Source organism: Crocodylus siamensis, chromosome 4, assembly GCF_052110815.1.
Source record: "Crocodylus siamensis isolate JL-2025a chromosome 4, ASM5211081v1, whole genome shotgun sequence".
NCBI lineage: Eukaryota > Metazoa > Chordata > Crocodylia > Crocodylidae > Crocodylus > Crocodylus siamensis.
The window spans coordinates 151,681,589-151,694,316 of record NC_143398.1 but is presented as its reverse complement, the minus strand read 5'-3'; the positions used below and the strand labels follow the sequence as shown (position 1 = coordinate 151,694,316).

Below are 12,728 nucleotides of genomic sequence, written 5' to 3'. Positions count from 1 at the left end.
AACTATGAAGTACTATGTAATCTGTGCCTAACCCCATAGACCAAGCTGGAAATAGAGTACTTAAGGTGCATCTGCCCATTCATTAATATGCTTTTGCAACTGCACATTTAAATTTAGTACCTGTAATGTGAGGTAATAACTAAATATGCATTAGGCTAATGCACGGTAGCGAACGTGCACAATTTTTCAGTGACACTTAATGCACAGTAGCCCATTTTTACTGTGCATTAGCACAGTTTCTGATGTGATGCTTTAATGCACAGTTAAATAGGCTACTGTACATTGAAGCGCACGTGTAGATGCCCTCTTACTTACCTGGGGCAATGGTGGTTCTTGCCTGCACTAGAATCACAGAAGTCAGTCATTTGGCTCAAATGAGACTTGGATAATAAAATAAGCCTCACTCTTGATCAGGTGGCTGGGGAGTGAGTGCATGTGAGGATGTGTTTGCATCAGGGAGGGAACTGCTGGGGTGAGATAAACCTTCTCAGGGCAGTGCGCGCTGTACCTATCCTTAAATGGAGGCAGTTTGCTAAACTGCAACTCTTTGCTAAGCTATAGCAGAAAAAGACTCCCTGCATTCTGGGCTCCTCTGCCCTGCTATACTGAACAGACGCAACTGCTTTTGGATTGTTGGCTTTTGTTTTTAACCTAGTGGGTAACTAATTCAAAAGCAACCTGGGCTACAGATACAGGACAAAGCGGTTTGGCTTGACTCGAAGGTAAACGCTCAGTCACCAAGGGGCAGTGGGCTACCTCACTGAATGTAACTGTAGGAAGAGGTTGGTGCCTTGTATTCCTAGCAGTTTACCACAGGTCGGTGTACAGGCGTTAATTAACCCAGTTCAAATGCAGTTTTCCAGTCAGGGTGGGCCAGGAAGCAGCAGTAGCGCTGAGCCTCAACCTCTCTCTAGCAGCTGTCCACTCTGGGGATGAGGAGGAAGCGGGTAGGGAGGAGGGGCAGGATGGTGTCAGTGCCCAGTGGTACTACAAGCTACATTCAGGTGCAATGCTGGCTGCATGTAAATACAGCATCAAAGTAAAAATGCCACTTCTAGCTCCACTGCCTAGAACAACCCCTGGCATGGGGGCATTTTGCTTGGCATGTGCACCTTGGGGAAGAGGCAGCGACTGCACTGCCACAACAAGGATCAGGTCCCTCGCAGCTCCCCTGTTGTCTGCCCGTGGCATGCCAACACCTTACAAGTCAAGGTTGCAGGTGTTTTTGGCACTCTGCTCAAAAATGTTGCCAATCCTTAGCTTAGGATCACAAAGTGGGCTGACAAGCACTGTGGCATTTCAGTGCAGCCCATTACAAGACCACTTGGAAGCCAACATTAGACAAGAATCCCCATTCTGACTGGGGAACATTCCCTCTGGTGTCAGTATTGGGTTATTTATCCACAATTCACCATGTTGGATGGGGCCTTCTCTCTGCAGAAGCAGGAGAATGGATACAGTATGTTGGTGGTGGCCTGTGTTCCTCAGGGGAGCGGCTCTGATGGAGCGAAACCACCTTTACTAGGTGCCATCTGGGGGAGTGGAAAACTCAGTTGAAGCAGCCGCTGGATCTATTCTTCTGCTCCCAGTTTGCCCCATTCACTAATAGAGCACATCTAGTCACTTGTGTGCACCAGCCTGCTAACAGTTTATTTTAATCCCTGTACAGCTGCGCCATGAAACCAATGCACACTCCTTAATTTCAGGCTGCAGCATGAGGAAAATAGTAAGCATACTCTGTTTCCAAGTGTTAACCATTTATAAATAAGTACATTTTTTTTTCATACATACAGTTCATTGTACAGATTACAATCTGTATACATTGGGGAAATGCATTCATTTGAACTTTTCACATCTATCTCACAGCTCACATGTACAGACAAGAAAACTCTGCTCAAGCAAATACAGCAAAGGAAAAAATAGTTTTTCTTTCCTTATACATGAGAGGCTGAGGGCCTCAGCTGAGTGCAGGGTCGCCTTGCCCACTGCACAATATCACAACTGTGTGGTGTTCAATATATCAGTAGAGAGAACAGAACATGCATTGAATAATATACTGTACAGAGAAAGTCCTTTACATCAGAATTATAGAAAAGCTAAAGGAAAATTAAGTGTCTTAAAGATCTTCCCAGCAAGTGTCTTGAAGGATGGCAAATAGTACAAATCACCAAAGTGTATAGACTATACATATTTGTACTAAGTCAAATCTTCTCGGAAGTGAAGACAGAACAGAGACGAAATGCTGTAAATACTGTGGAAAAGAAAATGAGAGACAGAAATGACACCTTCGCTGCTGGAAGAGTCCACGCTGGAGTCTCTACATTACTGGTATCTTGACAAAATGAACCTATACACACAGTGTTGCTGTTAGTTTATCTCTAAACATTACTAATGGTGTCTGGTATATCAGTGCAGAGCAAGGCAGACTGCAGCTAAAGTGATCTAACTTTACCAGCCTGAGGCTTTCCCACCCACCAGAAACAAGACTCCATGTGTTAGCAGTTATTGGAGGACAGGCCTAGTACTCTCCTTCCTTTGGACTGATCCATATGTACGAAAGATCAGTGACAAGCCCCTTTTCACAGTAGCCCTCCATTTTAATGACTACAGGAACCAGGATGCAGAAATGTCAGACTGGAACTGACCGCTTCCTGCTAAGTAGGCATGACAGCAGTTAAGTGGTTGCTAGAAAATTAGGAGGGAAGGATACTGAGTATTTATTTGGCTCCATTCACTTTAATGGTGACAACTGTGTTTGCTTTGTTTTCTCATGGGGATCTGTTGTGTATCAGGAAAGGTTCCAGTGCAATCCAGCTGTTGTCAGGAGTTGGACACAAACGAATCTTGCTAAATTATTGAGCCCTTTGTGGTTTGTATTAGAAAAAGTTTGATTGAATGAAAGTCCAGCAATTGTTCAAGTAACCCTGAAAAAGCAGATCAACCTTTGCCATTGTGCTTGTGTCCAAATGCATCCCCACCAAACTTTCCAGTGCTGAGTAAAGGCATTTAACTCTGGAGGTCTCTGTGACATGTCACAGGAGGTACAGTAGCTCTTTCCCTAAGCCCTTGTTTAAATACCATTAATCGTGGTAGATGAATTGTCTGGAACTCTCAAAAGAAAAAAAAAGATGCAACAACCAAATAGCTTGTGACAGATCAGCAAGGACCTACCTCAGCATTTAAGGTGAAAACCTAGCAGGCACTCAGGCTTGCTTTGTTCTCTACATAAGGCATAGCTGGCACTTCGGTTTTAGCTAGACTTCTTCTGGGTAACCCTGAATTGACAATAGTCTTTGCACTAGGGAACTGAATTACTGGGAATTTAGCAGCCATCCTGGCAAGGACCTAATCCAAACTATGGCTTAGGTATGCATCATATGCACAAAAAAAGCATTTCCACCAGCCAAGCAAGTTGCTTTACAGCCATTTTAAAGGGGGAAAAATCTACTCTTCAAACCAAACCATCGAAACTTACCGTGAGCTTGATTCCAAAGGCCTTGGTCAGTCAGTAGCTGGCACAGCCTTCATCGCCTACACAAGAGCACTGATTTGAATCCAGCAACAAAAGGAAACAGGTTGCCAAGCTCTCTGCTCCCTTGCCCTCAGCTCTACAGAACACTTCCATCTCCTAAGCACCTAGATGAGCTGACAACTGGCTCTCAAGCCCTTTGATGCCACCCTGAAACCAGCAGCTAAGGATTTGGAGAGACATACACATATAGCTACTGCCCTCTCTCCTGAGGCCTTTCCAGCCTGCAAAGCAAAAAAAACAAACAAAAAAACAAACATCTGGGAAATGTGCTCAACAGGAACTTGACAAGCACCCAATTCACAAAACTGGGACTTTAGCTCTATAGTGACTCATCACTACCTTAGAAAGGCTCTCAGGGCAACTTTTTGCAGAGTCCGAGAGCCATCTAGTGGCTGGTTTGGTCAAACACGAGCATTTGCTTAGGCATAGCCAACAGAATACATTCCAAGGAACAAATTCCTATGGTCTTAAGGTATCAAGAAGCTGTTTTATTTGGTGCACCTACAAGCTAGCGGTGTGGGGATTCTCAAACTACCTGACTCCAGCTAGGATGCTGACTGGGGATGATGCTGGTAGTCTCAATTACTCCAACAGGAAAAAGGTACAGTATCTCTGAATCACTCAACACTGTACCTGGCAAGTCTGACTGCCAGATGGGCTACTGCACACTGTCCTACTACACTTTCCTGAGTGGACAAGTTCATGAGATTTGCAGCTAAGATGAAGGGGTGAAGGGACAGTAAGCAAAATTACAGTCTTGTGCTCTATTGAGTTGTGGTTGGATAGTGTACTTTACAATCAGGACCATATACAACAGAAAATACAAAATAATCTCCATTTTGCCCATGCCAAATTCCAATCAGGACTTCGAATGACACACAATATTTGATTTTCAAGTGAGAAGTATGTTCCTTACTGATCCAGTAACTAAAGCAACAATTATGTTTCAGCTGTCCCTAAGAAAATTGCTGGGGAAGCGCTTTAAAAAAATCACGGTAAATATTTTTGTATTTAAAAATTACTCAATCTTTTGATGCTTATATACAACTGTGAGTTCTTGTGCTATAAATGTTATGATTCATTGCTTCATTTCTTTTCTTTTTTCTTTTTTTTTTGAAAAATACACTAAGAGACAAGAGCTGTTCTGCTATTTTCTAATGAAGACACTACTCACGCTTAAATATCCAGTATTTATCATAGTAACAAATTCAAACAGTAAAGTGCACCCATTTACAGAAAGAACAGATGGTAAACCATTAGTGCAAGAATTCTGTGAAAATGTAACACATGGTGTTGTGAAAAAACCCTGCACACTGCAGTATTTAAGCCTTGTTTCATTTTTGTATTTGTGTTAAAGTGTGAGCTGTTTTTTGTTTTGTTTTGTTTTCCCTTACAACATCTTCATAAACCCAAAGTTGTACACGTAAGTGCTTCTTAGGGGACATTTCTAAAGTACAGTACTGGAATCACACGGCAGTGAATAGCGAAGCAAAGCACAGTCAGAGTTATTACAATGGCATTCTCTTCAACAAGGATCATTCCATTTGGATTCTCTGATAACAAGAAAATTGGAGATGACTGGCTTATGGCAGTAGCACATCTTGTTTACGGTAATAAAAAAGGGAATGGGCTGGATTTGGTTACTTTGTCCTTTCAAAAGAAACTACCAAAGATAGAAAGCCACTCATTTGCTCAGGAAAGCTGAGGGAAGGAAGGCCTGGAACAAAAACATGACGCTATTCAAAAAAACCCATTAATATACAAGTTCTAGCTAACTAGGTGCACGGTATGCAGATTAAAATAATCAGTTATTCCTTATAAGGCAGAGCACACTTCTTAAAAAAGAGAGGAACAAAAAAGTCAACATCCCTTTCAAAGAGAGGAATAGTGCATGCACATTCCTATTTCCTCATGGCCTCATACAAACAGGCTGGGAAGGAGGCATAAGTATCTGGGGAGGCTCCCAGTTTTATAACCTGCTTTACAGATCCCTGTAATAAAGCAAAGGGTAAGAATTGTGTTGTACCTTCATACCCCCTTGGGAAAGAAAAAAAAACCCAAACCCCAATACAAATACTGGCTTGGACAAATAGAAAATAGACTCATAAATATCTTGAGTTAAAGAAACTTAATAATCCCCAAACAACGCAGAGGCAAAAAAACCAAGAGTACTTTCAGTCTGTCTGTGGGACACGAGTCTGACCTGTCCTGAGGCCTATGTGTCTCCATTTGGTCTAAGCAAAATAAGTAAGCAAATTACAACAAATGATGCTGATCCGCTTCACAGCTTCACGCAAACAAAAATGCTAATCAGAGCCAGAGTTTGCTGAGTGATTCAGGGCCAGATCCTTGCCTGGCATAAATCAGGGCAGCTGCACAGAAATCACAATGTAGACATACCAATTGACTCTAATGTCGGATTGGCCCTTATTTTGGTTCAATGAGTCCTTCCTTCAATGACAGGTTCACATAGCCCTTTGGAAACAGAAACACATTTAACTTCTCTCCCTCGGAGTCACTTTCCATTCTGTTTTTAAGAGTTGACATGAACTAGCTTCAGTGTTAGGTAGCAGGCACTATTTTGCTTTAAAACAAGTTACAGTAACAAACTTCTTTTCCACTCACCTGGCTGTTTGCTCTTAGTCACTGAAAAGGTGGATTATAAAATGCAGCTAACAAGAAACGTAGAACAGGCTCAGAAAGTCTCCTGTATGCAAACTAAACTTCAGAGACTACTTGGAAAGCTCTGTAAACCGGGTTTTGGAAATGTCCCCTGCTTTTTCACACTGCCTCAACACTAGCTGCATCTAATTAAAGAAAAGAAAAAAAAAGATATACCCCAAAACAAATTTCCTGAAATAGATCACATAAATTAATTATAAATATCTCTCTTTTAACTACAGGTCCTTAAAGAGCAAAACATTGCCTCTAGCGTTTACAGGTATGGATCACAGCAACTGCTTTGCAAAATTCCAGGAACAAATCTGGCAGCTCTAGGAAAACACCCATTTTTATTCCTTCTTCCCTTTGAGGAGTGCAGCCCCTCACTACAGCACACAGATTCCAAAGAGCAGGTGCAAACAGAAAGGAAATGGCATGGCAAGGCTGTTTTCAGAAGGACTTCACTGATGTGACTCCTCGGCCACTTTCTCTCTTGGGAACCATCATGTCGCTTTGGGCATCACGGGCAAAGAAAGACTTAAAATTTCCTTCCTTAATTAAGCTTTTTCCCCCATCCCATTTTTCTTTTGAGCCAAACCAAATTCTTAAATTGTCCTGGTGAAAGCATGGGGTTGGTGCATATGTGAAGTGCAGTCATCTGCTAACAGTGTAAAGGAAAGGTTGTGGTAATCTCAGTTTATAAAATGCACAAGATGGTTTGAGCCAATTACCTGGGCTGATTAAGATGCATAAAAGGGGCCAAGTTCAATTTTTTCTCGACACATTTTTAAAATGCCCCAGAGTGAATCAGTGCTGTGGCATTTAGGACACAACTGTCAAAGTCGCGCAGCATTTTGTGGTCCCCACCCATGCTGGCAGATTGCATCATTAAAACAAACAAACAAATATAATTCAGATTAAAATTCTATAAACCAGATAAAGCAGGATGGTTATTATGCATAGCTACTTAGTATTAAAACAAATCAAGCCCCACTCTGTGCAGGTAATTAGCTCTTTGTAATTAGCAAGGAGACAACTGGGAAGAGGAACGTACTGGTTGTCTAGGGGAACACTGGACAATGCACTCTGTAAAGGCTGCCACAAGTCTAGGCCAGTTCCCACTAGGAATTTGCTTAATTTCACAAGATCTTATTAAGCAGACAAAAGAGACCAATTTGAATTGAACATGATTGTCTCTTGAAAAGAGCTGGTTACCTCCCACTGTGTAGGGGCTATATTGGGATTAACCTACACCATATACTAAAATATCCTGATTGACAGCTGAAAACTGAGGGAACTCAGTTTCAGTTGGGCAAACAATACTGGCTTGTTTGATGTCGGCTTCACAGTCAGCTGGATAACAAAGGGCTTTGAGCACGTGCATGGCTGGCTGATCACCACATAGCAATTACAGGAGAAACTTGGTCATGAAACTATCAAATAGAAATTAAAAAATAATAAGAAGAATACTAATATGCATGAAAATCAAGCCCAGAAGTGTGTGCTGAAAACATAAGGGTCTTACTCCAACAAGTGTCATTTACACGTTAGACTCCACAAACGGTCTCTTTGGTTTGATAGGGGATGTCTGCCCTTGTCTAGAGTCCCTGGAAAGCTGCCTGTACAGGTTGTCCTGGTAGGCCTGTGCAACAGGCAGTGTCCTAGCCACCTTAACATCTGGATACGAGGAGGCTTGACTGACTCTCTCTAAAAGGTCTCCTCGGGACCCATTGGCCAGCATCCCATGGGGGTTGTAATAGTCTTCCTCTAACAAATGGCCATTCTGTGCATTGTTGGTTTTGTTATAAAAGGCAATGTTGCTGATTGAAGAAGGTGGGCTAAATGATTCTGGCTGGGGAAGGTTTCCAGGAGATGTAGGACTAATAACAGTATCCACTGATGACACAGCCCAGGTCCGGTTCTGTTGATGGAGATGTGGGTACTGTTGAGTCCGAGCTGTTTTGTCTATGATTCCCATGAATGGCGTGGTCCTGGAACGGGCTGGCTCACTGGGGTAACCCCCCTGAGTTGGAGAGACTGGTGAAAGCTCATCGCATGATCTGTCATAAGCTGGCTTTAAAGGGATCTCCATTTGCTGAATAGAAGCAGAAGGGCGGAAGTTAGGAGTCAGGTTGGAAGTGGATGAGATGCTATTGCTAGAAGGAGAGAATCTGAGACCAACACTTTGAGAATGAAGCAGTGGTCTTGGAGTTGGTGGGTGAGGCTTTATTTCACTGGGGTTGACTGTAATTGGCCTTCTTATTAGGTGAGAAACCTCTGGAGAACCAAGCTGGCTGGAGGGAAGGGAGGAGCGTTCCAGATCAAGCTTTGAGTGACAGACTGGATAGTAGGAAGCGGACTGACTGCGCCCTATTTGAGGGGTTTGACTATATCTCATCCCACCTCTATATGCTGAGGAAGGCCTCTGTGGAAGATCTTCTTTAGTCAGTCCTCCATGCTGGCAGATTGCGCCTGCACTAAGGCTGGCTTGAACGTGTTGCACTGGTCTGCTATCCCCTACTATTCCACCAATTGAACCCTGGTACACCAATCTACTTTGCCCAACCCCCATTTCTCCTGGTGTTGACTGGTATTTACTGGCCATAGAATGGGCCACTTGGCCATAAGCACCAGTTGGAATCACAGTACTAGAATGCACTGCAGAGCTTGGCTGGTTGCTTCTGACAATCTGTGCCTTTGCTGGCTGTAGTCTGAGCCCTTGCTGTGGGACTGCGACAGGAAGCTGGGGCATTTGGAAGGACCTCTGCGTCATTTTGGACAGTGGAGACTTTGGTCTACCAGGGAGTTGGCTAACACTAGGTTCTTGCTGGTAACGTACTGGGGAGCCAGACTGTGACCGATAGACACTCATACTTTCTGCAGGAGGGCTGGCATGATACTGGGGACCTCTACGGAGGGGCGAAGGCGGTGGACTTTGATACTCTTTCCCCTGGCCCCCAACAGGAGGTGGGCTGAAGCGGTAGGAAGAGCCCTGATGAGCAGGAGATGTATGTGGTGGACTAGGTCTGTAATGAGAGTTCTGGTGTGTTGGAGACAGAGCAGGAGAAGTGGACTGGTACCCTTGTCTTGTTGGTGAACCCATAGAGCTATTAGACCTGAAATCAAAGACTTGATGAGAACCAAGAGGTGAGCCAGAAATATAGGCTGAATCCCGGTGGGCAGGGGATGGGGGTGGGCTCTGGATGATGGGGAGCCCTTGGCTTGGTCTCGACTCTGTCTGTAAGCCAATGGAAACATTTTCTACATCCTGCTCAAGATACTCCTCTTCAAAGATGTCTTGCACAGAATACAGTTCTTCATGCTGGGCTTCAGGTTCTGGCTCCACAGGGGGTGGTTGTTGCTGTTGCTGTTGCTGCTGCTGCTGCACCTGTCTGCACTCTTCCTCCACTCTCATCAGCAGCCGCTGGATCTCACGGTTGTTCGGACACAGCTTGATGGCCTCGTTCAGGTCCTCCAGGGCTGCTGAAAACTGCCTGCTTGACAGAGGGACAGAAATGAGAATGGAGTTACTCTGGATTTGGTTGAAGCATTTTTGGGAAGCTACAGAGCTCAAGCAGCTTGTCTGTTGTTCTTAGGGAAATGCCTGGGACCACTACAGCTGGCTGCGTTCCTTAAGCTCTGCCTTATGTGTCTCTCTCTTTCATTTCTTTACCCCAATTGAAGAAAACACAGTTAGCCAATCTGGGAAGAAGGGAACACATAACCAGGACAGCAGGACCCACTCTAGTAATACCCTTTTGGTGGTAGAATGCTTAAAAAGTTAATTAATTACTCCTCACAGCACCCACATGAGCTTTGTCAGTACACTGCCCCCACTTTATGGAAGGGGAAACTGAGGTGTAGGTGTTACACAAGAGCCAAGAAACTCACCACTGGTGTCAAGAAGAGCAGGTGAGAACTATTTCAGATTAGCCCAATGGCAAATTTAGCTGGTTCTAACTTGCTCTGAGGCCATGCAGTGGCAGGGACTGACATTACAACCCAGGGATTTCTATGGCCAATGAATAAGACATGGCTGCCTCTTGGTTTTTGCTTTGGATTGGGCTCATGTCTTCAGAACAGAGGGAACACGGCAGGAGGAGGTCCCAGCATTTGCAAGGCTGCAAGGCCCTTGTGAAGGATACTTGTGACTGACACTGGAAAGGCTAGCCTGTGAGGAGTAGCAGGGTAGGGTACGTGGGGAGGTGGGTTGTCATTTACAGGGACACTGTTTGCTTTTGAACAAAAATGTTATCTATTGTAACATGATTGTGATCTGGTGGTGAATCATCTCCAGATCTGACACATCACTTTTTATAATGCTCCAGTTCACTGCCCTGCCACAAATAAAGAACCCTCCCACCCCTCCCAATACCCCGCAACACTTGTCTATGCTGGGGCAAGACCTGCTCAAAGCTAGGTGTGAACAGGAACAGCAACACGCTCCCCAGACCTAAACTGACCTATGCTGGTGCACTAATAAGGAAGTAAACCAAAAAAGCCATAAGGGGTGCCCGTTTCATTCAAGAAGCAGGAGCATCATGCTGCTTGGATGGGGGACAGAACTAAAATTCACTAGAAAAGGCCTTCTATTTTTAAGTTTCTATAGAAGTGTTGTAAATAATGGAGAGCACAAGCATTAAAGGGAAGCTAGAAAATGTCAGCCTGGTTCAAATTGCAGGACTTGTTTCTGGAATAGAAGGTCACAGGGTTTAACTTCCACATCAAGATTCAAGCTCACTGCCATGCAGTACTAGCTAGGGTAGATACACAGTTAAGCATGTTGTTAGCAGGATGAGGGATTAAACTGTGATGCCTTCTATTTAGCTACAATGCTTATGCAGGTGGACATTCAAGGTCTTCTGGCTATTGGTGGTTTTCTGCACTGTCATGCAGGACACTCTCAATTTGTGGCTGGTGTCTTGATCCACTGACTGAGCAGAGACAAGGCATTACACAATGGCAGTGTGCTCAGCCCCTAAGAAAGTGACTCTAAAGCAAGACTTCTTACCAGTTCAGGAATGGCACTGATAGGTTCTGAAGACAATCTCAGCTCATCTCCCTGGGTCCTGGGAGATTAAGAAGGGAATCCCTAAGGGCTCCATTTGAAGTGCTGAGAGCCCAGCATTCCAGCTCTCTAAAAAAAGTCATTCTAGGGCTCAGCTCTGACCATGAGCTATTGCTGAAAGCAAGATGGCAGGCATTCATCTGCAGTCACTGCACTACTAGTTATAAATTTCTGCCTCGCTTTGGGACAGACAGATTTTCTGATTTTTAAGGCCAGAAGGGACCACTGTGATCACTTTCTCTGTCCTCCTGCAGCACACAGGCGGCAGGACTTATATTAATTAATTCTTGCATCAAGTCCAATAGCTGCCGTTGAACAAGATCTTGTAGAAGAACATCCAATCCTGATTTTCAGGTCCGGAGTACATTCAAACACTTAACTATGGAGAGCCTCTCATTTTTACGTTAAAATGTGCTCCATCTGGGTTACAAAATCAGGGAGATTGTTGATTTGGGTTTTGTTTCTTAACAGCTGCCCTAATTAATGTCCCTTTGTGATATGTTCTTACATATCTAGTTTTGCATGGTGAATGCCTACACCGAGGTGCCCAGACTTGCCAAGAATAGCCCCTCTCACTTTTCTCTCTCTCTCTCCTCACCTGCTGCTGCGTTTGGCCCTTGCTCTTGCATAGTAAGCTTCATAAGATTTCGGTTTCAGCTCCAGTGCTTTAGTGGCAAATTCCTCCGCCATTCCAAAATCCTGTCATTACAATAGGTGTGTAGATAAGTAATTGAATATATATATATATATATATAAAAAAAATGATATAAAATATATATACAACTTGGGAATAAAACAAAATTATATGGACATTGTTTCTGCATGTATAATTGGAAAACCTGATGGCACTTGGTATTCTGAACATGGCTCAGACACCCCTGATAGCCAGAGCTACAATGGTATCTGGAGATTCAAAGCGCTTTCACAATGTTAGACACTGTACAGTAGACATTTACTCTCTTTTCACACCTCTTGGGTCTCAGGTAAGTGCATGCAGCCCCTTTTAAGTGGCCTAGCTCCTTCAGTAAACAGTCCCGTGGAAGCTGGAATGGAACCTCATGGAGTATTTTTCCATAGTTGAAACCACTAGGAGACCCTTCCCCACTTCCTTTTCCTCTCTGGCACATGCTCAAACACTTGAAAAAGGAACTGCACCAGGCTTCTCTTGAAGGAAAGGAATATCGTCTGTGTAGCCAGGTGCAGGAATATATAATCTAAACTCCACTCCACAGTGAATTTTATCTCACTGCCCTCTTTTCTGCTCCTGTCTCCTGCATTTGGAGACTATTTAGAAGATGCTTGTTTGGGAATGCACAGAGGGGGATAGAATGGAACACAGGCCAGTTATACAACACTTGTGTGCCATGGCTAGGAATGCAACATCATCTGGTATTCCCTACAACAATTCCTTCTCCTTGTTTTCCTACTGCGTTTGAGCCTTACCACAGAGCTCATCTGAGCTCTTCA

At 43.9% G+C, this 12,728-nt stretch overlaps 1 protein-coding gene across 10 annotated transcripts in view; it reads right to left on the bottom strand.

The window, feature by feature from the left end:
* Positions 1–3,106: 3,106 nt before the first annotated feature.
* The window catches only part of TANC2 (tetratricopeptide repeat, ankyrin repeat and coiled-coil containing 2), a 780,830-nt gene continuing 771,208 nt past the window's right edge, over positions 3,107–12,728 (bottom strand). For 6 of the 10 annotated variants that reach the window (XM_090044150.1, XM_090044148.1, XM_090044149.1 and 3 more), the window contains 2 exons: positions 11,860–11,960; positions 3,107–9,690 (listed from right to left, as the gene is read on the bottom strand). In XM_090044150.1, coding sequence (XP_089900276.1) covers positions 7,734–9,690; positions 11,860–11,960 — 2,058 coding nt within the window. In that variant the 3' untranslated portion in view covers positions 3,107–7,733. The remainder of the gene's footprint in view (positions 9,691–11,859; positions 11,961–12,728) is intronic. The other 4 variants (XM_090044146.1, XM_090044147.1, XM_090044155.1 and 1 more) reach the window with 1 other exon arrangement.